The 24226-nt window shown below is 44.7% G+C and overlaps 1 protein-coding gene across 8 annotated transcripts in view; it reads left to right on the forward strand.

The window, feature by feature from the left end:
- KTN1 (kinectin 1) overlaps positions 1-24226 on the forward strand; it is a 76598-nt gene that overhangs the window by 14845 nt on the left and 37527 nt on the right. For all 8 annotated transcript variants that reach the window (XM_051768749.1, XM_051768751.1, XM_051768755.1 and 5 more), the window contains exons 2-9: positions 8392-8958; positions 10561-10698; positions 13068-13235; positions 15495-15625; positions 17713-17829; positions 20374-20514; positions 22431-22537; positions 24028-24160. In XM_051768749.1, coding sequence (XP_051624709.1) covers positions 8430-8958; positions 10561-10698; positions 13068-13235; positions 15495-15625; positions 17713-17829; positions 20374-20514; positions 22431-22537; positions 24028-24160 — 1464 coding nt within the window. In that variant the 5' untranslated portion in view covers positions 8392-8429. The remainder of the gene's footprint in view (positions 1-8391; positions 8959-10560; positions 10699-13067; positions 13236-15494; positions 15626-17712; positions 17830-20373; positions 20515-22430; positions 22538-24027; positions 24161-24226) is intronic.

Below are 24226 nucleotides of genomic sequence, written 5' to 3' on the forward strand. Positions count from 1 at the left end.
CCCCTGGCTTCAGGGAATGGTACCTGCTCTCTCTGAGGCTTTCTGTGGATCTGAGGTGAAGGTTGAACTGTGAATGTGTGTTTATACAATAGACCACAGCAGCTGTCCCAAGGCCTTTGTTAAGGTGCACAGTGGCTTTAAAATTGTGTAAATGGCTTTTGTGTGTGATAAACCTGAGCTGCCATGGGGTGTCACAGCAACTTGGCTTGTACAAACCTCTGTTAACTGCCCAGACAGCCGATTGGGATAACAAAACAGGCATGGCCCAGTTCCTCCCTCACATCCAGGTGCTGGGCACAAGCAGACTTGAGGTGTGGTTGTGTGTGTTTAGTGCTCCAAGAGTCCTGGCTTGGATCTGCACCTGGCTCGTGCTGCTGGATGGGTTCATGTTGCAGGAGACCCCCTTGATGCTCAAAAACTACACATGTGGAGCTGCTGCTCAGACTGGTAACCTCAACTCAGCTTTGGCCACAAATCTGCTAGGTTTATCTCTTGTTTGTAGTATTATTTTGAGAAGGTTCTGTGATTTTTATTTTTTTTTTAACCTCCCTGTTTTGAGAAGTATCACTGCACAGTTCCCTGTGCACAAAAGCGAGTGGTGGTTGAAGAGCAAATGTCAGATCTGGTCTCTGCTTGCGTGGAGGGCAGGGAAAGGGGAAATGCTTGACCCAAAAGCCTGAGCTCGCTGCTCTGGTGTTTAAATGCCTCTCAAATAATTCATGGTGGTGTGGGCAGGGCACGTCTGTACACGAGCAGGTGAAGGAAGGAGCCGGGGAAGCCTCAGGGACTCCTTGGAAATAGGGATGGGAAGATGCAGACTTGCTGAGTAATGCTGAGAGTCCTGCCCCAGCCCTCTCCTGCTGGAAGAAAGAAACCTTTGATCCTTTCCAGGCACTTTGGAAGAAAGTAAAGATTTTTTATCTTCTGACTTCGGAGATAATGGGGGTGTGTGTTAGAAGCTGGTGGTTTTAAGGGAAAAACTTGCAGGTTTTGGAGTGTGGTGGAGCCAAAGACATTTTCTGCTGTCCCTGACACATGCCAGCTTTTATCCCAAATAGTATTCCCTCACAAATACTGCAGGAAATGTTTTGGTTTCCTAAGACTTTCCAGTGCTGAACAATCACAGAATCATTTAGGTTGGAAAAGATCTTTATGATCGAGTCCAACCGTTCCCCCAGCACTGTCATAACACGTCCCCAAATGCCACATCTGTGTGTCTTTTAAATCCCTTCAGCAATGGTGACTCCACCACTGCCCTGGGCAGCCAGTTCCAATGCCTGACCACCTTTTCAATGAAGAGATTTTTCCTAATATCCAAACTAAACCTCCTCTGGTGCAACTTGAGGTAGTTTCCTCTTGTCCTGCCCCTTGTTCCCAGGGAGCAGAGCCCGACCCCCACCTGGCTCCCCCCTCTTGTCAGGGAGTTGCAGAGCCAGAAGGTCCCCCCTGAGCCTCCTTTTCTCCAGGCTGAGCCCCCTCAGCTGCTCCTGCTGCTCCAGACCCTTCCCCTTCTCTGGACACACTCCAGCCCCTCAATGTCTTTCTTGTGAGGGACCCAAAACTGACCCCAGGTTTTGAGGTGCCTCAGCAGTGCCTGGCACAGGGGAACAATCACTGCCCTGGTCCCACTTCCACACTATTGCTGCTATCAATGTATTTGTGCCCATGCTCTGGTGAACCCTGTGGGTTGCCGGTGTGAGGAAAAACTGTGTCTGTGCATTTTCAGGGTATTTGGGTGAGCTGCTGGGCAGGAATGCAGAGCACAGTTCTCCTCGCTCTGTGCCAGCAGCAGGTGTGCGCTTTTATCCCTGGATAAACTCAGAGGTTGCTTGTTCCACTTTCACTGATGCTAATTCCAGTTCTGGGCTCTATCCTGCAGCCCAGGTGGTTTCAGGGTGTCAGCTGCTGCTCGGTGAATCCCTGCCCTGCCTTGCCATGTATGAACTTGCCTGAACAGCTGGGCTGTGGTGGGAACAGCAGCAGGTACCTGGGCTCTCACCACTGCTGGTGCCTGGACAAGACCAGGGGCATCTGTCAGAGAGTGGTGGCAGGGTGGTGTAGCCATATTGCACTCCCGGCTTGCTCTCAGCACTGCTGCTCTATTTTATCAGGTGTTGACTCTAAAGCTGTGTTAAAAAAAACCAAAAAAAACAACACAAAACCCTGAAAGTAAAGGCTTTTGTTGAAGCAAAGCTACTCTTTCTGGAATTTAATAAATAGCTTGTCTGTGTTAACTAACATCAAGCAACTGAGAGCAGACAGAGCCCAACAGATGGTACAAACAGCGGCATGTTTGGAATGGAAAATATTTACCTAGAGGGTATTCGAAGCACTGAGCTTGTGCTCTGCAAATGGCTTAATTGTATCAGTGGAACAAAGTGAAGAGCAAGATTTATTGACAAGTCTCGCTGTCAGCGGTTTGGAGGGGGTGTCAGGCGCTGTTGAGCTTCCCTTGAACAGGTCTCTTTCCTGGGAAAAGTAGATTTAATACCTGAGTGGCTCAGGCTGTGTTTGAGTGTCTGCAGCTTTCTCCTGTGGCTGCACAAATCAAACTGTCAGGGCAAGTATTGAAATGAAAAACTCTGAGCTTGAACTGCTGTTTGTTATGCTTCCCTCCCCCCCCCAGTCTTGGGTTTGAGAGGGCTTTTATATCTATATTTCTATGCTCTGTGTAGGGAAGTAGAGTTCAAAAAGAATACAAACAGGTAGCTTAAATTTTACCTTGAGTAATGTGTGCAGTTTTGTGTGCCATAATCTAAGGTTATAAAGGTATGAAAGAGTGACCAAAGAGCCGTGGAAGTGGTGGTGAAGGTTCTGGAGGGGAAGCCATATGAGGAGAGGCTGCAGAAGACTGAAGGGAGATTTCATCCCAGTCTGCAGCTTCCTCCTCTCTGGTGACCAGTGACAGGACTTGAGGGAACAGCTGGAGCTGTGACAGGGGAGGTTTAGGTTGGATATTAGGAAAAGGTTTTTCCCCCAGAGGGTGGTCGGGCACTGAGCAGGGTCCTCAGGGCAGTGGTCATGGGGAGGGGCCCCAAGGCTGCCAGAGCTCAAGGAGTATTTGGAAAATGCTCTCAGGCACATGGTAGGATTGCTGGGGTGTCCTGTGCAGGGCCAGGAGTTGGACTCTGATCCTTATGTGTCCTTTCCAACTCGGGGTTTTCCATGACTCCATTCTATAATTCTCTCTGGTTTTGCCATTGGGATCAAAACTAGCAGGGCCATTTAGTCCTTGAGCTTTATGGTGGTTGCTTCAAGCATGACATTAAACTGTGCAATTTTAAAAGTGACCTGTGAGAAGATTGTGTGTGATCTTACTGGAAGTTGTGTATTTTCCTTATGAAGTTGTCAGGTGAGCTTTATGTGTGATATCCTATTTTCCTGCGTTAAAATCTGCTCAGGTGCAGTCAGCTCCTTGCTGGTGTTCTCTGGGCATCATGTTTTTGGGAAGGCTGAGGACACCGAGTTGTTGCAAGGGCTCCTTCACTCCCAGGTGTCTCACCTGCTGAAGTTACCCCAGTGATAACAAACTCTGAGCAAATCTGATGGTCTGAAATCCCTGCCTGCTCCAACAGCTCCAGTTTAATTCTGCCTCTTTGTGTCACATTGCAGCAGCTCTGCTGTTTTTTGTGTCTTGTCCTGGGGTGTGAAGAACCCATCTTGTTTTTCCAGTAACATTAGTGCTGCTTGAAAAACCAAACTAAAGTAACCTAAGCTCTAACTCTGCAGTTTTTTATATACTATACCAGTCCTGATGATAAATGAAGTGCCCTTAGGTTTTTTTGACAGCCCTAGAGCTTGAGCCCAGCAGGGCTTTAGTTACTTAATACTCCTGAACAAGTCACAGAGAGCTGGTTGCTCCTGCTGTATGGATGAGGAATAGGCATGGAATGGCTAAACATCTTGCTTAATTTTTGTATTTTTCCTGTGGCAGAGCTGAGTTTAGTTGCCTTACCTATCCCAAGTTGCTGGGCATCCTCTCCCAAAGAGCTCTGGGGGAGGATGAGCTCGGGAGTGAAGCTGTTTTCAAGAGGATCCTCTTTGCAGCTGCCTGATAAGGAGTGTGTTCCCAACTGTGTGCAGATTAGGGAGAACAAAAATAGTGTTATCTATTTGAGGAATTTATTAAATACAGATACTGCTGTGGGACTTCTTGCTGTGTTCCTAGTGACTGTTGGATGCGAGGGCTTTCAGTCTGCTTGCCAGCTTGAGAAAATCCCAGGGAAAATATCCCAATTAAAGGAGCTGTTGCCTTAGCTAAATTGTATGTGGTATCTCCTAAACTGCTTAATATTTAAAAAAAAAATCACCTTGGTACCTATATTCCCCCCTTTTAATGTTAGTTTTTCAAAGAGGCACAAATCTCTGAAGATTATGTGCATTTTGGGACCCAGGCATTTATAGAAGCCGTGCTTTTCATGTGCTGGGACTGAGCTACGAGTGACTCATTAGCCAGATGGAGCTATAATTTATTTCTGTCTTCTCAAGTAAGCTAATCCCCTGGACCTAAACTGAATGAATATCCCGTGAAATGTGGTATCTGCACAGGGTGAAACTTGAGATTTAAATGCAAAAAGGTGTGTTAGAAAATCCAGGGCAACATTAACAGGCAGGGGAAGTCAGGTGCAAGCAGCAGTGCTGCACTGGAGTTCAGAAATAGCTGTTTTTCTGTGGCACGGGCTCTGTTTAGGGAACAAAAGTGCAATTCTTTTGTTAAAGGCAGGATGGGAACAGTAGCAGAGTCTGTGCACGGCCTGGGACAGATGAGGCTTGTTCCCCTTTTTCAGAATGACTAAAGAGATGTTGTGAGTTCTTGAATTTATGGATGAGACGAGAGCGTGTCTGCAAGGGGGGAGCCTGGCACGGGCGCTGGGCTCTGAGCTCTGAGGAACGTGACCAGCAGCAGGTTAAGAATCAAATACGAGTGAAAGGTGAGTATTTAACCAAATGCCTTGAAATTCAAACGTAGCTGAAGTGGCTGTGCCTCTCGTAGGCAGCAGTGAGGGGGTGTGCAGTGCAATTCCTGCCGGGTGTGCCTTGCCTGGGATTGTGGGTTTGAGTGGGAGCTGGAGCAGCTGCCCTGGGGACTTCTCTGAGGGAGCTGTGAGTGATAAAAGTCCCACTGCAGCACTTGCAGGGAGAAAAATGCATTTTTTGCATGAGGGTGTCTCCTCACAGGAATGGGAGGGATGGTAAAACTAAATTCTGAGGAGCAGTTCAGCTGGTATGTGAAGGTATGTTAAAGTTAATGTAGCATTTGCTTTTTCTGGTTTATTAGAATGAGCTTCTTCATCCTGTTTCTTTTTGCATGGCATAGAATACTTCTTTCCCTCTATAGTTTGCTTCTGTTTTTTTCCTAGATGGCTTTTTAATGTAACACAGGAGTATAAATGGGAATGACAAAACATTTTTAGTAATTGCAGATTGTCGGGGGACAACTGGAAATTGTGTGTGAGCCAAAACACTGCTGATTTACCCCATGGCAAGGATGCCACTTTATAAAGACATTTTGGCAAGGTGTGGATGGTGAAGGATGTTGTCTTGTTCTGTATATGAGCCAGCAGCAGTGGTATCCTCCTAGAGTGAGATTTAAATACCTTTGCTGGGCTGAGATGGCAAATAAGTGTGTGACCATCACAGCGAGAACTCCTTTGCCATTCCTGGGTGTGCTTAATCAATTCTAATTACATCCTGAGACTTTTATTTGGGTTCAGTTTTTTTTTTTGTTTTTTTTTTTTTTTTTTTTTTAACTGTACTTCTGTGTGAGGAATTGGATTTGTGTATGGACTTCAGAGACGAATCTGCCTGCCTCTGATCAGTGTTTGGGGTGGGAAGGTCCATGTGGCTCATGCTTTGCTTCACCCTGATGAGCAGGAGGAGGGCAGGAGCAGTAACTGGTGAGGTTCTGAACCTCATCATTGCAGTGTCTTGCTCCAGATCCAGCAGATGATCCCGTTGCTCCAGTGGAGGGAAGTGCAGGGAGGGGAGAGCAGGGTGGTGGACGGAGACTCAGCAGAGCTCACGCCGCTCATCCAGCTCTGAGATCAGACCTCAGCTAGTCTGACATGTGTTCCCCACCCAGACTAGCTGCTGTAATTATGTATTTATGGCTCCTCTTGAAGCAGCTGAAGCTTTTAAATGTGTCCTCTCCTCTCTAGTCTCAGAGCAACAACCACTTTCTGCGAAAGTCCTTCCTCTATGCCCACTGTGCCTCCTGACCCTTGAGTCTCAAACCCCTTCCCAACACGTCTTATGCTGAGCGTGTGATTTGACCTGAGCATCTCCTGTCAGATGCTGGGAAAAGTGTAGGGACTGACAGCTGCAGGGTGGGATAGTCCTGGCTTGGCAAAGCCATGGGAGGAGTTTATGGCCAGCTGTGTGCTGGTGTTCCCAGCAAGGCAGAGATGGGCTGTGCCGGGCTCGGTGTGGTTGGGTATTGTAACTGTTGCAGTAATGTATTGTAATGATCAACTTAATTACACTTGTGAAAAATCTGCTTAATTACATATTTACTTTGGGGATTAGCCTTTCCCTTAAGCATTCAATATTGACTTTGGCTGAGACAAGTTTTCAAGATCTGCTTCCTTCAAGAGATGACTAATATTAGATCACTTGGTGCAGGGAGCTGGGTTTATCAAGTAGCTGCAATTAATCATTTTGAAAGCCCGAGCTTAGTTTTGAGCATCTGTGCTTTTTCTCCCCAAAAGACAAGCTTTTCCTCCCATCCCTCTGAGCCCTTCTGAAACTTTCTGTGCTGGATGTAATTTTAGACCCCGAGTCTTTTCGGTGAGCAGAAAATAAATACAAAACTGGGAGGAGACTTAATGTTAAGACAACTGATGAATAATTAGTGTATTGAAACGTTATTCTTTTATTTGTATAACCTAATAGCCAAATTAGAGTTCCCAATCCTTGCTTTTTCTGCTGCTCAATGCACTGTACAAATATATTATCACAGTAACTCCTCTCTGTCTAGAATTTCTTATATATATCAGCAATTCCCTCTGGAGCCAGAGCCAGGTTCCACATGGAGCTCTCTCCAGGGTGGCAGGGTGGCAAAGCCAGTTTGTGGTAGCAGCTTCCAAAAAAAGTTGGGAATTGAGGTAAAACAGCCTTAAATAAGTATAGACTAATCCCCTGTCAGCCCAGAAGCAGGGAGAGCCTGTCCTCTCCCTGCACCACACAACTTCTCCATGGACTTTAGTCCCTGTGCCCTGGGTAGGCACAATTATTTTCTTTTCCTAGGCAGCACAGGGAATACTCTGAGCAACCTGGGTTAAATCCCTTGCTTTTCATTCCCAAGGGACACTTGAGTTGAAGAGTTGTCTTTTCTTGTGTAGAGGAAAATGTAGTTGAAGCACGTGCTTCCCGTGGTGGTTTTTAAACTGAGGTGGTGAATCAGGAATTGTATTTGCTTAATTAGAGTTTGGATTATGTTTGTTTCGTTTTTTATTCAATGTCTGGTGCTTTTTTTTTTTTTTTCTTTTTCCTTGGAACAAACAGTCTGAGGAGGATTTGGATTCTACCTGCAAAAATCCAGGTCTGTTCGTAGCAATTAGTTTTGAAAGGGGGGAGGGGAAAGTCAGAATGAAGCTAAAAATCCCTGTGGGGTCAAGACAAGCCAGATTTTAACTCTGTGGTTCCTGCTTTAAAAAAAGAATCAAAAAACCCCTAATGTTTGGGACATAATGTTTTCAGCAAATTATCCTATAGTCATCTGGTCTGTAAGTGTCCTAGAAGTTATACACTGTTACATATGCAAAATAAGTAACAGATCTTCCTGTTTTCCTATAAATGTATGGAATTTTCATGAGTTTGAAGTTGGGTTTTTGAAAATACCTGATTCTTTATGATTGACTAAAATTCAGGACTCTCTCCTTTCTTCCCCTCATTCCACTTCTGAAGCTGTCATAAGTCTGGGAACAAAAGGAAGCTGAAACTTAACTCCCACTTGCCAAGATAAAGATCTTAATTCATTATGTTTGACTTATAAAAAAACCCCAACAAAACGGTGTTGTGCATGTACTGATCCTTATTTCACAGCCTCTGAAAGTGCTGTCTCATGTATTTCCAAAATCAAAAGCTTTATGAAGTTCACATAGGGAAGGAAGAGTGAGGAAAAGCAAGGGAAGAGGAGGACTGCTCTCTTCCCAGATCAGCAGTCTGGCAAATTGCAGTTCTTCCTATCCAGGTTAACAACTTTGAAGGGAATGGTAAATGATTCCAGAAGTTGTCCCGTGGTTGATGTAGTTTGGTAATTTTATTAAAGTCACTTTAAGGCTACTCTATAACAATGAGAAATCTTTTATTATTATAATCACTGGAGGAAATGATATCAAGGGAAAAACCTGCTCAAAACCTAATTTTTTTTTTCTTTTTTTCCCCCTCTAGGTTTTTTTTTTAAGGAATTATAGCTAAGAAAAAGCACAATGGAGTTTTACGAGTCTACCTACTTTATCATCCTCATTCCTAGTGTGGTTATTACAGTCATCTTCCTCTTCTTCTACCTTTTCATGAGAGAGACTTTGTACGATGAGGTCCTGGCGAAACAGAAGAGGGACCTCAAGTTCCAACCCACCAAGGCCGACAAAAAGAAAACTGAGAAGAAGAAGAACAAGAAGAAAGAAGCTCAGAACGGGAACATCCACGAGTCTGACTCTGAGAGCACCCCTCGGGACTTTAAGCTCTCTGATGCCCTGAGCACAGACGAGGAGCACGTCGCCGTCACCCCCGTTCCCTCGGGCGCCGCCGAGGCGCCGGCCGGCGTCAGGGAACGGAAGAAGAAGGAGAAGAAGCACAAGGCCGGTCAGGATGATCACGTAACTAAGGACTCGGAAGGATCCAAGTCTTCAGGCAAGAAAGTAGATCCAGTCCCTGTTACAAAACAGCCCACTCCACCATCTGAACCAACAGCAGCTAAGAAGAAGCCTGGGCAGAAGAAGCAGAAAAATGGAATGGGTATCTGATGTTGCATATGCTTCTTGCACAGAACGCCAAAGCCGTGTTCTGCTTTTTGCAAGGCCACAGAGTGTCTCTCACAACTGTTCTGCCTGATCTCTCCGGGGCAAAGCCCTCTTCTAACCTTTTCCTTTTTTACAAGCTATTGCTTTTTTTCCCCCCCCTCCGTTTTTCATCTGGCAGCAATGCTCTGGTTTTCCTCCTCCCGTCCTTGCTTTCCTCCACTAAAGATGAAGTGAAACAGAGTAGCTCGTATCTCTGCTTTGCTCTGTGGTTTGGCTGCTTTGCTCTCAAGCTGTCAAAACTTTGATTACCTGAAAGAACCTACTAGATGTTTGCTGTGTGCATTCTGAGGCCAAACTCTGAAAAAAAAAAAAAAAAAAGGAGTCCTAAGAGTGGTTGCTCTGATAAGGGAGGGCATCATAGCAGACTGCAAAATAAATCATTGTTTAAGTGCAGGCTTAATGTACAGAGAGGTGTGTGGTGGCTGATTCATGGAAAGAAGCACTTATAGCTGCTTCCCACCTGCTACACCTCTATAATTGAATGGAACTGATGCTAAAACTGGTCTGGCTGTTGTAACTGAAATACCCAACATAGAACAGACCAAAAACTACTCAGAATCGTTTCTGTCTTGACCATATCCTCAGCAGCTGCCAGGTCTCAGTGTGGTTGTCTGACTATGAATAGAAGTGAAAAAAAGAATAAAAATACCCAGTTCCAGAAATAAGCGAAACCTGAGGTGTTTGCAGATCCCCTTTTGAGGTGCAGGCACAGCAGGTTTGCACAGGGAGTGAGGAAAAGGAGCGACATTGCTGCTTGATGTGGTAGATTTTTCTTTTTTTTTATTATTCTTTTTCTGAAAAAATGGAGAGAAAAAGTCCCACCCACCACCAACAGAAGAAGTATCAAATCTCGTTTGTGGGTGTTCTCCAAAAATCTCTGTGGCACAGTTAAATTGTGGTCTGCAGGCACAGTTCTGAGGGCAGCCACAACTAAGTCTTATCCTTGATTACAGGAGCTGACACCAGAGCCCTGCACTGTGCGTGTCAGCTCTGACAAGAATCTTAATATAGCCCAGGCTGTCCAAAATGATAAAAAAAATTTCTCACTAGAAACTGCTTTTCAAAAGAACAGTTCCCTAATGGGAAACTCTTTATTTTCTGCTTCTCACAGTCCCAGTAGCTATTGGGGGTGTGTATTTAAAGTGCCCGAGTGGGTTCATGGAGGGGAAAAGTACACTTCTAAATGAGAAACTAATGTGGGTAACACGTGCTATCTGCTCTGTCACAGTGAAATCTGGATTGGATTTGTTAAACTGTTCCTTGCATTGCCGTGTGTTCTGCTTGCAGATGAGATTCCTGTCTGTAAAATCAGTAGGTGCTGTGGCTCCTCACTCTGCTAAACCTTCCTATGCCTTTGGGGTTCTCTCCCCATGTGGGAATTGTTTGTGTGTGTGGATGTGTGGATAACTTTGTGTTCTGATTTAAAATATGTGAGTTTCTTTTCCTGGGAGTGGACTTTGGTTATTACAGATTTCCTGATTTAAAAATAATGCCAAGAATATACAGAAGAGCGTATTGTCTTAATTGTCTCTTACAGATGATCAGGATAGTAAGGCTGATTCTGTTGTGTCTCCTGCCAAAAAGCAAGAACCTGTGCTACTCCACCAGGAGATAAAGCAAGAAAATGTATCAGGAAAGAAGAAAGTCTCTGCCAAGAAGCAGAAAGTTGATAATGGTGAGAATTCTGACTGTGGTTTAGTTCAGATAAACTTATCTGTTAAACCTTTTTGCCATCCATACTTTAGTTTCTCTTCCTCTGGAAAATAATTTCATAGAATAATAACTCTTTTAATTTGAAAAAGCAGGAATTCCAGGTAGGAAAGGTTGCTGAGCCTGAGATACTATTTAATTTTATCAACATCTGGTATCACTGAGCATTGGATAATGCTGTGAACCCCTCTGAGCTCTCTTGGATCCGAACATCCACACTTGAATGAGGACTAATGTGGAGACTTAGAGTACAAGCTGAGCAGGCTCTTAAGTTGCTCTAAGCAAGGCATGTCTGGAACTGCTGCAATCATCTGCCCTGAACAAGATTGCAGTTTTTTTAGCTGGTTGCTTTGACCACATTCCTCTCTTATTGTCCTTTTGTTGGCTGCCTGGTGCTCCAACACAAACTGTTCGTCTTTGCTGTCAAGGCCTTCAGTGTTCGTCATCCCTCGTCCTCTGCCAAGATGCTGTTTCTTGTCTCCTCTTGGCTCAGTGTGTCTCTGTGTTTGTGGTTGTTTTTTTTTTTTTTCTTTTTTAAGTTTTTACAATGAGTGCTGTTGTGTCTGTGGCTTTTGGACAGAGTGTGACTATGAAGATCTGTGAGGCCACCTTGTTAGCTTCAAAACTCTTCTCTACTGGGACAGCTATGAAGCTGGAGGCTGAGGGGCTGCTCCTGGAATAGACACTGTTGCTCCCTGTTCCCTTCATACTTTGGTCAGGTTATCAGGGGTTCAGATCAGTTTTGGGCCCTGGTCAGACCAGGGTGGGGTTCCAAGCAGTGTAGGGTTCCTGTATAACTGAAAAACTTCCAAATGATTCCTGGAAGAAGCCTACTGATGGGGAACCTAGGATGTGACTGTCTTTTATGGATGTTCTTGTGCTTTTCGCAATGGAAATGGGTGCACTTTTTTTTGAGGGGCCACGAACTTGTCTGTACATGGCAAAGAAGTGTCAGTACCAGCTCAGGCAGCAAAGCTGAGCTGTCAGTGCTACAGGGGAACAGCTCATGCATTATTTGAACACAAGCTGTTTTCTTTTAAAGCCACCTCTCCAAAATGACAGAGCAAAAAGGAGCTGTGGTGGGCATCAGGATCGGCCAAGGCAGCACTGTGGGGATTTCAGGTGTTACTGACACTGCAAGATGTCTCATTAAAGAGGTTTTGAAAGGAGGGGATGTTAGTAAGGAGAGGAAGGGAAAATGTGAGGGTGGTAACCAGATTAGATGGTGGATATTTCTGCTAGAGGAGAGCTCTCCTCACTTCTGAGCTTGCAGTGTGCCTGCAGGTGTTTGCTGGCTGCTTAAGTGCAAAGACTAGCAGGTGGCACAAACAGGTCCATCTGGCCTATTCTGCTCCTTAACAGCAGCCAGGGTTCAGAAGTGTTTTATAACTGGCTCTCTGGCAGCCAGGAATGCATATTTGTTTTGCACTGATGCCCCAAGCCCTGCGTCCCACCCAGTTCCTCCTCTCCCTGCGCTGCTGTGTGGCATCTGTTGTCCATCAGCCCTGCAGCCTGGGCTGCCTGGGTCAGTGAGCTTTCCTGCTGGGATATGGCTCTGTTCACAACCTCTTGGATACTCCAGGCAGTGTAGCTCAGGACTGGGCAAACAGCAGATCCAGCTCTGGCTGTGTCTGTTGTCCCTGGTCTGTCGCTCTTCCTCTCCTTTTTGAGTTCTTTGGACAGAGGCTGCTCCTTATCCAGTGCTGTGTGAATGGAGACCCAGGGTCAGGCAGTACCTCTGGGAACCTCTCTGCATGTTAATGATGCCTGAAGCCTGCTCTGACAGCTGAGATATCTTCATTAGGAGCAGTTGAGTCTGCATGCAAAATAAGCCTGGTTGCTGTCCCTACTCTATGTCCTGCCTAAGTGGCTGAGTTCACAGGTGATGTAATCCATGTGAAAATGCTGGCAGTGAAGTACCAGCTTTTAACAGAATAGGGACAAAAGACTTTACTCATACTTTAGGGATGCTGAATGATTTCATACACAGCCACAAGTAAACCAGCCTCATTGAGGCTTTGTGCAACTTTCTCATTAAAGTGAAATGAAAGTCAAAGTGTAAAGATTCTTCTCTGTTACTTGTAAAAATGCTAAAAGGCAGCTTTGGAAGTAGAAATTAAGCTATTAAATTACTATGCATTAGAGACCTCTATTTAATGGACTTACCTGAAGAGATTTAATGAGTTAAACTGTGAAGGATAACAGAAATGGAGAGTATAACTATTGAGGTTAGAGATGCTTTAATCCAATCCTAACATGTTATGCACCTTTTCTAAAAATGTTGATGTTAATTATTACAAAGCTTTAACCCACCCTGTGGACTTTTGATTACAGTTTTGGTGGATGAACCTCTTATTCAACCAACTACTTATATTCCTTTGATGGATAATTCCGACTCTGGCACTTTGGAAAAGCGAGAAGCGGTCGAAGTGGTAAAACACAACGTGAATGAGGGGATCCAGAAGAGCAGTGGCAAGAAACTGAAGAATGAAACAGATAAAGGTAAGAAACTGATAATTCAGGCATAGCCTGCTTGCAAACCTGAGCAGGGAAAATGTGTGGGGAGGGGGATCCTGTCTTATGTGCTGGGAAGAAGGGATTTGAGGAAAACCTTTGTGGCTGCAGGATGCTCTTCTTGTGTGTGCTCGTTTCTGCCTTGTCTTTGGCACTGTGGAAAGGGCTTTGTGCCATCTGAATCCTTTGAGCTCTGACTGGGCTTTTGTGTCCCCACAGTGAGCAAATGGGTGATCACAGACCACACAGATGCACGGGAGAGAGTTTTACAGTGGATAGTTCAGGCATTGCTAACAGGGATGGACTCTAACCCAGAGCTTTCAGCACAGGTTGTTGGAGTCTGTGTGAGGCTGGCAGTGCAGCCTGTGTTCTCTGGGGATGTTCACTGGAACTGACCCAGTGCAACACAGTTATCTGAAGCAGATTGCCAGTGGAGATAGTCTGGCAGTTCCCAACAAGACTCAGAATTTTCCCTTCAGTGCAGTTGGAATTGGCTGGAACAGGGGAACTTCCCTCATTCTCCCACAGATGCTTGGAGTGATTAATGAGCATTGTGTCCCACCCTGAAACTTTAAACAGGCCACTGACCTGCTCAAAGCCTGCCAAACTTACTGAGCCATGAGGTGAGACTCTCAAATTTGTGGGCAGCCAGAGAGAAGCCAAGTGGCTGAGCAGTGATTCCCTGCTCATGTTTGTGTAGGAGGCTGGTTCTCCTATGTTCCTGTCTGGTCACTCACCACACTCTTTGAAACCTCTCTTTTTAGACTTATCTTCCAAAATGCTCCCTTGAAAGCTTCCTGGTGACCCTTTGTGATATCTAGGTTGGATTCCAACATGCCTGAGGCTCCTCTTGTGCTTCTGCCTCGATGTCTGCATGTTACTGTCCTACAGCATCAAAGCCTCTCATGTGCACCCGTCCCTTCTCATTTCCTTTGCAGGCTGTAACCTTCTCTGTGAACTCCTAATTCTCCTGTGTCAGCTGGGATTTGCCATCCCAATATAGAAATCTTCCCCTGTTCTAATTGTAAGCTCCTTGGATGCAAGGGCAAGGTCTTCCTGTCTTCAGGGAGCACAGGGCTCAGGCTGGTCCTGCAGGCTGCTGCAGACTCCCAGCTAGCTGGGCTGTGGTCTCAGGATCTTGGCATATTCCTGGTAACAGCATCACTGCTGATGTCAATGCAGCAGGGATGGGAGCTGCAGTCTATGGCCAAGACTAAGTTGGATTTAGGACTAGAGGAGAGTGTGCTAAAATTTCTCAGTGTTTCCCTCTCTGTGCTCTGTTATTCAGTGATTTAGTTTTATACTTGATTTCTTAGTATCACTACTGCTTTTTTGTTCTTAATTTATATTTCAGACTCCAGAGGTGTTTAGGTTTGATGTGTAGCTTGGTTTCAGTGGCATGTTTAGCACCTGTGGTGAGAAACCTGGACCCTTCTCCATGATCCTTGGGACAGTTTCTGAGCCAAGCATCATTTCTAAGCTTGTGTTTTTTTTATTCCTCCCATCCTTTCACATACTTTTGTGCACTGGTGAATATTTCACAGGGATATGGGATGCCTTGGTCTTGTTCTTCCATTTCCTGGAGTCAGGGGGCCACCTAATGACCTACCTACATGCAGCCTGTTTTTTGAGTGGTGTTTTTTGTTTGTTAGAGCATAGTTCAGTTTAATTGTTGTCTCTTTTAAACACTTAGCCATTAAGAGGGATCTTACTGATTTATCTTCCTACTGCTGAATTGCTTCTGCAGCAGTTCCCTCAGTCTAAGTTTGGAAGTTAATATTTTTGTCTTCCATATAATGTAATCAAAAAAAGGGCCAGCTTTTAAATTAATTAACTTGTCGTGTGCTCGTTCAGCCAGGCTGTCCTTTAAATTGAGAGCTCAGCTTGAATTACTGTCAAAATACCCTGGAAGGGACTCTTCAATTTTTCACATTCATGCTATTTTTTTCCTCCAAAAATCTGTGTTTTGCTTTGTCTTCATGCTAGCAACACTATAAATGTTACCAACTGTCCAAACAAAGTGGTGGGATTTTCTTTTTTCCCAAAACTATCAGCTGGCAGATTGCTATCAGATTTAAATGGGAGAGATGTTGTTTTTGCTGAATGCTCGTGACCTCTTGCTTCTTGGCATTTCAGGCTGGAATTAAATGTAATGCATAATGATACCCCATCACATGCTGTTTCGAGGCAAAATAAATAATTCTGTGTGGAGTCCAAAGTAAATAAACCCTCCCTTCTGTGTTGCAGAGAATGCTGAGGTAAAATTTAAAGACTTTGTAACGTCCATGAAGAACATGATCTTCACCGAGGACGAGGCCCGTTGTGTGGTGGAGGTGCTGAAGGAAAAATCTGGTGCAATCCATGACTTCTTGCAAAAGGTGAATGAGTGGGATGGGAGGGGGAAACAAAACTTTACTAAAGACAGAAATTGGAAGAGGTACTGTCAGATTAGCTGTTGTCCACGTTCTGTCGTGATTTGTGCGTTCTGCCTTTGGAAGACTCTTTCCAGCTGGTCTGTGCTTGCTTTGCATGCAGAAAGGAGTTGTCAGATGCCTGTGTGCTGCCATCTGCCATCCCAGGGGCTGGCAAGGCAGGCTGAGGGCTCTGACCCTTGTAAAGAGCAGACATGGCCATGGAGAATAAGGAATACAGCAGGAATGCTGCTGCTGCTGACGCAGGGAAAGGCTATCTAGTGGCTTTCAGGAGCTGATCTTTCCCAACTGTGTAAGTAGGATAAGCTACAGCAGAAACTAGGAGAAAGCTGGTGTGGCTGATCAGCTGATTCTGTGTTTTGCAGGTCTCTTCATCTCAAGTTTACACATTGTAGTGTGACTTCTTTGGATGTTTTTCATAGGATTGTAGGGCAATTCAGGTTTGGAAGGGACCTGAGGGGTTTGTACTCTGACCTCCTTCTCAAAGGAGGACCAGCTCTGAGGTCAGCCTGCTCAGGGCTTGATCCAGTCTGGTTGAAGCCTTCAGAGGCTGAGACTGCAAAATCCCTCTGTGCCAGCTCAGTAGTTATTTTTAATTCTTGTTTTCCAGACAGAAGAGAATGGTGACCACCAGTATCTTACAAATACCTGCTCCTCCTTCCCATGACTCAGCATGACTCTGTGCTCGTAACATCCTGATTGTCACACTTGAAATCTTGCAATCCTCAATTTTTCTGCAGATGTACCAAAAGAGAAATGCAGAACTAGATATGTGTCAATTAAGTTAAAGCAATTCAGGTTGGGAGGGACTTCAAGAGGTCATGCAGTCTGCCTGCTCAGAACAGGTCCAACATTGAATTTGGAACAAGTTGCTCAGGGATTTGTCCAACTGGGTCTTAAAAACCTCCAAGGACAAAGCCCAATAGAGGTACACTTGGAATGGTGTTGCCTGTTCTAGCAGCCAATCTGTTTGCTGTGTTTTTTTCTCTTAAAGAAAGGTTTGGTGTTAAAGCTAAACCTTTAGGATCAAAATGAGTTCCTGGGTTTGTGTACAACCAAAAAATGTGGGTCCCTGTTGATGGAAATGTAAATAGTTTTCTCTCTGTAGCTCATGCAAGTCACAGACAGGGTGTTTTATACTGCATACATACACAATACCACTAAAGGAGACCTTCCAAATTCAGAGTGCATTTATGGGACTGACACTTCTTTGCTTCTTCAGTGCTTAGACTTCACTGAGTGAAGTCTGAGTAGTTCAACTTCCTCCTTGAAGTATGACCTGCTCTGAGGTCAGCCCAGGCTCCTCAGGGATTTGTCCAGTCTTGAAACCTTCAAGGACTGAGACTGCACAACTCCCTCTGGGCAACCATCAGGCTTCACTGAGTGAAGTCTGAGCACAATCATGTAGAAATTGTGCCCACCACTGCAGCTATTTCAGTTTTTAGAACCAGTACACCAGCGGTGGGACCATGGGAATTGTTACTCTGGGTCCATTCCCTGTTGTATCTGTGTCAGTGTGCCAGCAGAAGTGTAATTAGCTGGAGCCTCTCCTGGGAAGTGGAAGGAGACACCAGATCAGTGTTTCCTTTTTCCTTTGTGGTGAGATATTTCGAGAGATTAGACTTGTTGGATTATACCTGCTTTGAGTGTGGGCTGGACCAGATGATCTTGGAAGTCCCTTACAACCTCAATTATTGAATGATTGAGCATCTCTGTGTCTTTTCCCATTATTTCTCTTAATGGCTGTTCTTTGTTTTCCCCACTACCACACAGCAGCTCTCTTCCAATGGCCTTAAGAGCCCATTTATTCTCTTAATTGGTTTCTGTGTGCTTGAAAATGCATTTCCCTGTCTGATGGAGTGGGTGCTGCAGGATCCCAGGATCCATTAGCGGCACCATTGGGTACTGGTGGTACCACCTACTCTGTGCAGATGGAGGATTTGGGAGCAGGAGGGTGTGTTTCCTCCTCTCAAGTTTGCTCTGCTGCCAGTACTTGTGGCATGTGTGGTCATTTTTATGTCCTCCTGCTGCAGGCCAGCAAGGCTGAGTCGGCTGCAGCTCTCCATCAGCTCCAGGACAAAGAGAAGATGCTCAATGCCATGAAGGAGGAGGCAGCTGTTGCAAAGGAGCAGTGCAAGCAGCTCTCCCAGGTAAATATAAAGAGTTTCATGTGTGCAGAGAGGAGCAGGGCCTTGTAGGACGAGCAGCCAGCAAATGCTGGCTTACTGAGCTTAGCCTAAGTTGAAAGGTGGAATTTTTATGCTGAGAAAGCTGCCAAGATGCTACGTTTGGTTTTATGATGTTATAATGCACTTATGCTGAATTGATTCCCAGTAGTTTTTCCAGGGAGTTCATTTACTGAGACCTTTAAGCTGAGCCTATTTTTCTTTTCAAATGGATCCTTTAAAAACACTTCCTTCACGAGTATGAGACCGTTTTGTGGATGCAAATATTAAATGTCTTTCCTGCACTGCTGTTTTAATTTGGGCCATACTCTAGCATTCACATGCTTGTGTGCTCCTAGGCACAACAATCACGAGTTTTCTTCAAGAAGGAAGGTACAGAAAGTGTAGACTGCCTGCTTTAGCCCCTGGAGATGTAGCTCTGATTGCTTTGGACTTACAGGGATGCTGATGCATTGCTGTCAAGACCAGTTTATGAAAAGTAACCTTTTTATGAAGGTTTCAGAGGAAAGCAGTTGCAGTAGAAGAAATTATTAGGCAGATATGGACTGAATTGGAGAGTTTTGGGATGAGGATTCTGATGTTCTGGCTGGTTTGGAAGCATGCAGGTATTAGGCTCGGGAAAGTCGTGTTATGGGACAAAACTTGGGCACAGAAAACTGGGTGGCTAAAGGTGGGAGCAGAGTGGCCACAGGATGTGGGAGTTGGGAGCTTTGGGAGATGGGAGGGGAAGAAGGGAGTGGATATTGTGTTAGCTCCTGGCAAGGAGGGGGTGGATTTGTCGGTGGGATCAAGTGGTTTGGGATAGTCAGTGTGTAATCATAGGGAGGGAGAGCTTGTGATGTGTTTGGAGGCAAAAAAAAAAAACTGGCTCAGGACTGCAGAATCAAAGAGGAGAGGTATCTGCTGTTGAAGAAGCAGAGGGAATGGATGAAGGAACCTGGGTGTGGGAAAAGCTGATGTGGTTGGGGAAAAAACCATCTGCAACGTGATGCTTGTGAAGGTAAGGTGGGAGCTGCAGAGAAGCAGGGGTCATCAGGACGTTTTCCCATCTGGACTGAGGAAGGAAGAAGCTGGGAGAAAATGGGTGAAAGCAAAGTTGCTGCAGTGCTGAAGTATCAGGATAAAAAGGGATAAAGCTCAGCTTGACTGATGAAAGCTCTTATCTTCTAAATTCATGTGTTTCTCTGAAAACGCTGTCGAAAGCTAAGGGGAGACTTTAAGGTGTAGGGATGTTCCTGCAGGGGTGTTGATAAAGATGATAACTGGAGAGGATAAATGGGAGCAAGAGGTGCCTGACCTTGGAGGTATTTGGCAAAACAAAAAGTAGGTGAAAGTTAATCTTCCCAGGATCTCTGGTGCTGCCCTGACATGTAGCTGGGTCAGTGAGGGCTGCAGCTGGATGGTGGGATTGGTGGAGGGACAGGGGAAGCTGCAGTGTGCCCTGGTGCCCTTCTTTTAGTTGCATCATAGCACAGGAAGAGATAACATGGAAAAAAAGATTTGTCATAAGTGACTTAAGACTTTTTAAATGTGATTTAAATTCCTAAATGCCTCCGTGAACACGGGCTTAGGAACTCGTGTCGCTTATTTCATTCAGGGGGCACAGTTAGTGAGTTGGATCTAAGAGAGAGAATAGCCTTTATTTAAATTTAAAATGTGGGAAAAGCTGCAATTACTCTGAAGAGGTGGAGGGTATTCAGGCTAATAATTTAGAGCACTTAAATTATGTGTCAAGGCTCCCTGGCACAGTGAGGAGCTGTGTAAGGAGCTGGGCTGTGGGGCTGGAGACACCTGAAGCTCAGATGGTACAAATTCCTTGTGTGGTGGGAGCTGCTGAAAGCTGCACTTAATGTTTTTGCTTACTAAAGCAAGTGCATTTATGCTGCAGAGGAGCAGTTCTATGGATTTCTCAGGTGTCTGGGTTAAGTTACTGACTAATAAATGATTAAATAGCAATGTGTATTTTCATTTCAAAGCTATAATATGGTGTCATGCTGGTGGGATTCAGGGCTTCTCTGGCTTTTGTAGAGCACTAATAGCCCATCTCTCATAAAGCTGTTGGCTTTGCAACCTGCTACAAAGCAATTATTGTGCTCTGAATTGCTCTGTTTGGCCATGATGCTTTACCTATATTCTTCCATTTTGCTAAATTTGGGATGAAGATCTAAGCTCTGGCCTCCGTGTAATCCATGGGTTTAGTTGTTAGACCTCTGTGATTGGGAAGAATGATGGAAATAGGACTCTATCTTTTCTGAGACAACAGAAGATCAGTGTTTAAACTGGCAGACTTCTTAATAAATGTGAGATTATGCTGATCCTAAATATTCATAAAGATGCAGAAAATTTGGTCGGGTTTAATGCTGTAATTTCTCTGAGTGAAGAGCGATGCTGACTTTGGCTTGATGCATGCTTGCTATATTTTTAGTTATCTTGAAACAGTGATTATTAGACTTTAGAAAGGAGCAGTAGATGACTTCTTTCCCTTTCCCCTGTCCCTTCCCACCCAAGGAGCTGGTTGCAGAGAAGGAGAGGAACGGTTTGCTCACGGCGAAAATGCGAGAGCGCATCAACACGCTGGAGAAGGAGCACAACACTTTCCAGAGCAAAATACATGTGAGCTACCAAGAATCTCAGCAGATGAAGATCAAGGTGAGTGCTTTACCAAAGCCATTTGAGTTGTTGAAGCACAAGCAGATCAATGCTGAGAAATTGCTCCCTTAGCCAGGGTGCAAAACTTTGTGGGAGTTTCCTGACTCAAAGACGAGTTGTTCTCACGGGTGACTTTGGTGGTCTGTGAAATGCTGTCCAGGCAGCCAGTCTCTGATGTAGTTACTTTTCCTTCGTGGTGCTCTGCTGAAATGTTATTCAATTAAAGTGTAAAATCTAATTGAAATACTCGGCTTAAGAGAGCCAATAATGCTGATGATCATTTACCAGCGGATAAATCTCTTTAAAATTATACTATGGAGTGACAACATGGCATAATATACATGAAATACCAATGCCTGGGGGAGTGCTTTGCTGAAAATATTTGAAGAGCAGACACTTGTAATTTTTTAAAGACCCTTGTTACTGTCTACTGTAGTTGCATTATAATGGAGTGACCTTATAATGAAGGGTTTGTTTCATCAGATTAAAAAGTTTAACTTAGAGTTTTCAAAGAAGAATGGCCCTTTTTATACCAACTTGCCTGCTTAAATTTCATTCTAGTACTTTTTTCCTGTGTGAATGTCACAACATGAAGCCCAGCACATGAACTTTCCAGCTTTAATGCTGTATCTTCTGTCTCAGCACTTTAAGGAGTAGCATCTCTGCAGTTTTGGAGCAGAACTGTGTTCTCCTGAGCAGAGACGATTTCCTTGGAAACTGTACAGACAACTGGATAATGAAAGGGTCTTGCTGCCGGCTGGGGAGGGGGAGAGACATCCCAGCACAACTGGGAGGTCTTTGCAGACGCTGCTGTCCCAGGCAGAGCTGGAGAAAGGATGAGCAGAGTGCTCTGGTCCTGCTCCCTCTGCTGATGTGCTGCAGCATGGCAGAGAACCTGGAGAGAGTCAGAGCTTCCAGTTACATAGGGTTTGTGCCCCTGATTCTGCTGGGATTTTGTTGGCTTTAAAAAAAAATAGGGAGGGAAAAGAACCCCTCAATAAACATCCAAGGCCCAGCTTGTTATATTTGTTGGTGCAAAGCTGGAGGTGGATGCCCTGCAGGGGACTGCTGTGGCTGTTACACAAACTTTTATTTGGATTTTTTTATGTCTAAAACCCTCATTGATGAGTCAGATATTTGATGAAACTGGGTCTTGGAATGGTGTCAGCCACATGTACAAACTGGCACTGGTAGAGGAAGAAAGTGTTGTAGCTGTATGTGCTTGAGGATTTTCAGAGCCCAGCTCTGCTGTTCTCTGCATATGCAGAGTCCATTTTTTCCCTGTGAATCCTGTGTTTTGATTTTTTTTGGCACTGTTCTGAACCTTGGGTTATCAGGGCTTCTTTCTGCCTCGGTTTGGAACCTTGCTGAAAATTCAATCAGCATATATTATTGCCTAAATAAAGGGTCTATTTCATAATCTTGACTTAAGGATATTAGATGAGGACTAGCCTTTTGTGATTTGCATTTTATAACCCATGTATTGTTAGTTATTTTATACTTTTTCTGCTTTGTTTAAAGGCTTTCTAAGCTTCTAATGATAATTCACAGCATGTTTATTTCCCTTTGGAAAAGTTATGTATAAATACCTAAAGTTATGCAGTTGAGCAGTCATTATTCCAAGTATCACTTATGTAGTCTTTTTAAGCAATAAAAAGGTTGCCTTGATAAATAGGTTGTTACACTGATATAAAAGGAAACCTGTGCTTTTATTTGAGCAGGAGGGTCTGAGTAGCACAGTTTATTTAAGAGTTGGTGCGTGAGAAAGCAACAAAGCTGCCCTTCTCCCAAAAAATCCCCTTAATTTTATTTACTGAAACTATTGTGGTATCTACTGCTACAAGCTGCTGGGGTGGTTTTTTTTATTGCTCCTCAGTCTAATTCTTTTATGGAATTGATCTTTGTCTCCCCATCAGTTCCAGCAACTGCGTGAGCAGATGGAGGCAGAAATAAGCCACCTGAAGCAGGAAAACGGGATCCTGAGAGATGCTGTCAGTACTTCCACCAACCAAATGGAGAGCAAGTATGTGAGCAGCTACTCAGAGCTCTGTGTGTTTGAGCCTTCCCTGAAGAGTTGTTCTGGCTTCTGCTTCTTTTGTTTTGCTTCCATCTCCTGTCTCTGAATTAGTGGTTAAGCTGGGAACGCGTATTTTGGGCTGGGCTAGCTGTGTTTGCATTGAGCCAAGGCTTTCACAACAGACAGTTTATTTTATCAACTTGAAGCCTGAGCTTTTATGCAGCTTTAACAGAAAGAAGTGCAGCAGTGCTGAGGCATAGCTGGTGTTTTTGGCAGGGGGTGTGTGTCCTTTCCCCTGAGGCTTTAGGAGAGGTGCTGATTCTGGGAGAACAGGAGCACTGAACTTGTAAATCAGTATTGATGCCCTGCAGTTAATGATACCACTGGGGTGGCACTTGGATTTTATCTGCTGGTGGTGCAAATGTTTAGAGAAACAAGAAGGCATCTCAAGGTTTTGCCTTTTGTGAGTTATGACTCAAAATGCCCCTGAGCTGGCAGAGAGGATTGTGTGTATTGTGCTAAAAGCTGAGCACCCTGGCAAGGTGTACAGAAAGCAAAACCGACACATTATATGCTCTCAGGTATTTGATTTGTTACTGTTGGAGACTAGAATGTCAAAACCACTGTCAGGACTTGTAAAGGGCTCCATATCTTCCTTTTCTGGCTGTGCTGCTGTTTCAGTGTGTTCCTTTCTGTTAACAGCTCCTGCACTGCCTGGAGCAGCTCAGCAGAGCTGTGTTCTGAGCGGGTCGATATCACAAGTGCTCAGAGAAGGGTGTGGTACCCTGATTTTACGTGTCCTGTTCATTTAAATGAAGCATCTCTATCTCTCAGACAGTTATATTGAAAAAGCCTTAATCAAGCAAATTTAAGATAAAAATAACATGCTTTTTATTTGCCTAGACATAAAGGGGAGCCTTTTAAAATCCTTCCCTTGGGCTGTGCAAATGCATCTTCTCTCCCTACGTGAGCGAGTGCCTCAGACACCTTCATCAGTTAATAGTCAGGTCAAGGCCAGGAGGCAACAAACAGTGTGAAGGAATGTGTGCAGTTAGTGGTCCAGGAGGAATAGTCTCGAGCAAGTCTGAGATCAATAATCCTTTATGGGAAGAGGAAAGGAATGTGAATTTCTATGCAAGACCTTTCCTTACGCTGAGCCCCTTTAGTTTACATCAACCTGCCCAAATCATGCCAATCAGCTTGCAGACCTTTCAGAGGGAACTGATGCTTCTGGCTTATTGCTGACCTTTTGTTTCTGACTCTGGCCTGTAGCTATTGTGCTGTGCCAATGGCCAAGAGTACCTGACCCTCATCGTTTCCCTAGAATAAAACAGTTCGAGGTTGGGGGGGGAAAAACAAAACCCCAAACTCACCCAATACAGCCCTTTGGCTGCAAATATGGGACGTGGTGTTGATACCTTAGTAGCTGCTGTTGTGGCCAGTGCTTCTTGTGAAAAAAAAAACCAGCAAAAACCTGTGAAAATGTTTGTTTTCAGGCAGTCGGCCGAGCTGAACAAGCTGCGCCAGGACTACGCGAGGCTGATGAACGAGCTGGGGGAGAAGAGCAGCAAGTTGCAGCAAGAGGAGCTCCAGAAGAAGAATGCAGAGCAGGCAGTGGCTCAGCTAAAGGTGACTGGGGTTTTCTCTGCCTGTCAGATTGTGCTCAAGGCTCTACTAAGCAAGTTCTGAATCAGT

Source organism: Manacus candei, unplaced genomic scaffold, assembly GCF_025592945.1.
Source record: "Manacus candei isolate 608988 ecotype Guabito, Panama unplaced genomic scaffold, ASM2559294v1 h1tg000097l, whole genome shotgun sequence".
Taxonomy (NCBI): domain Eukaryota; kingdom Metazoa; phylum Chordata; class Aves; order Passeriformes; family Pipridae; genus Manacus; species Manacus candei.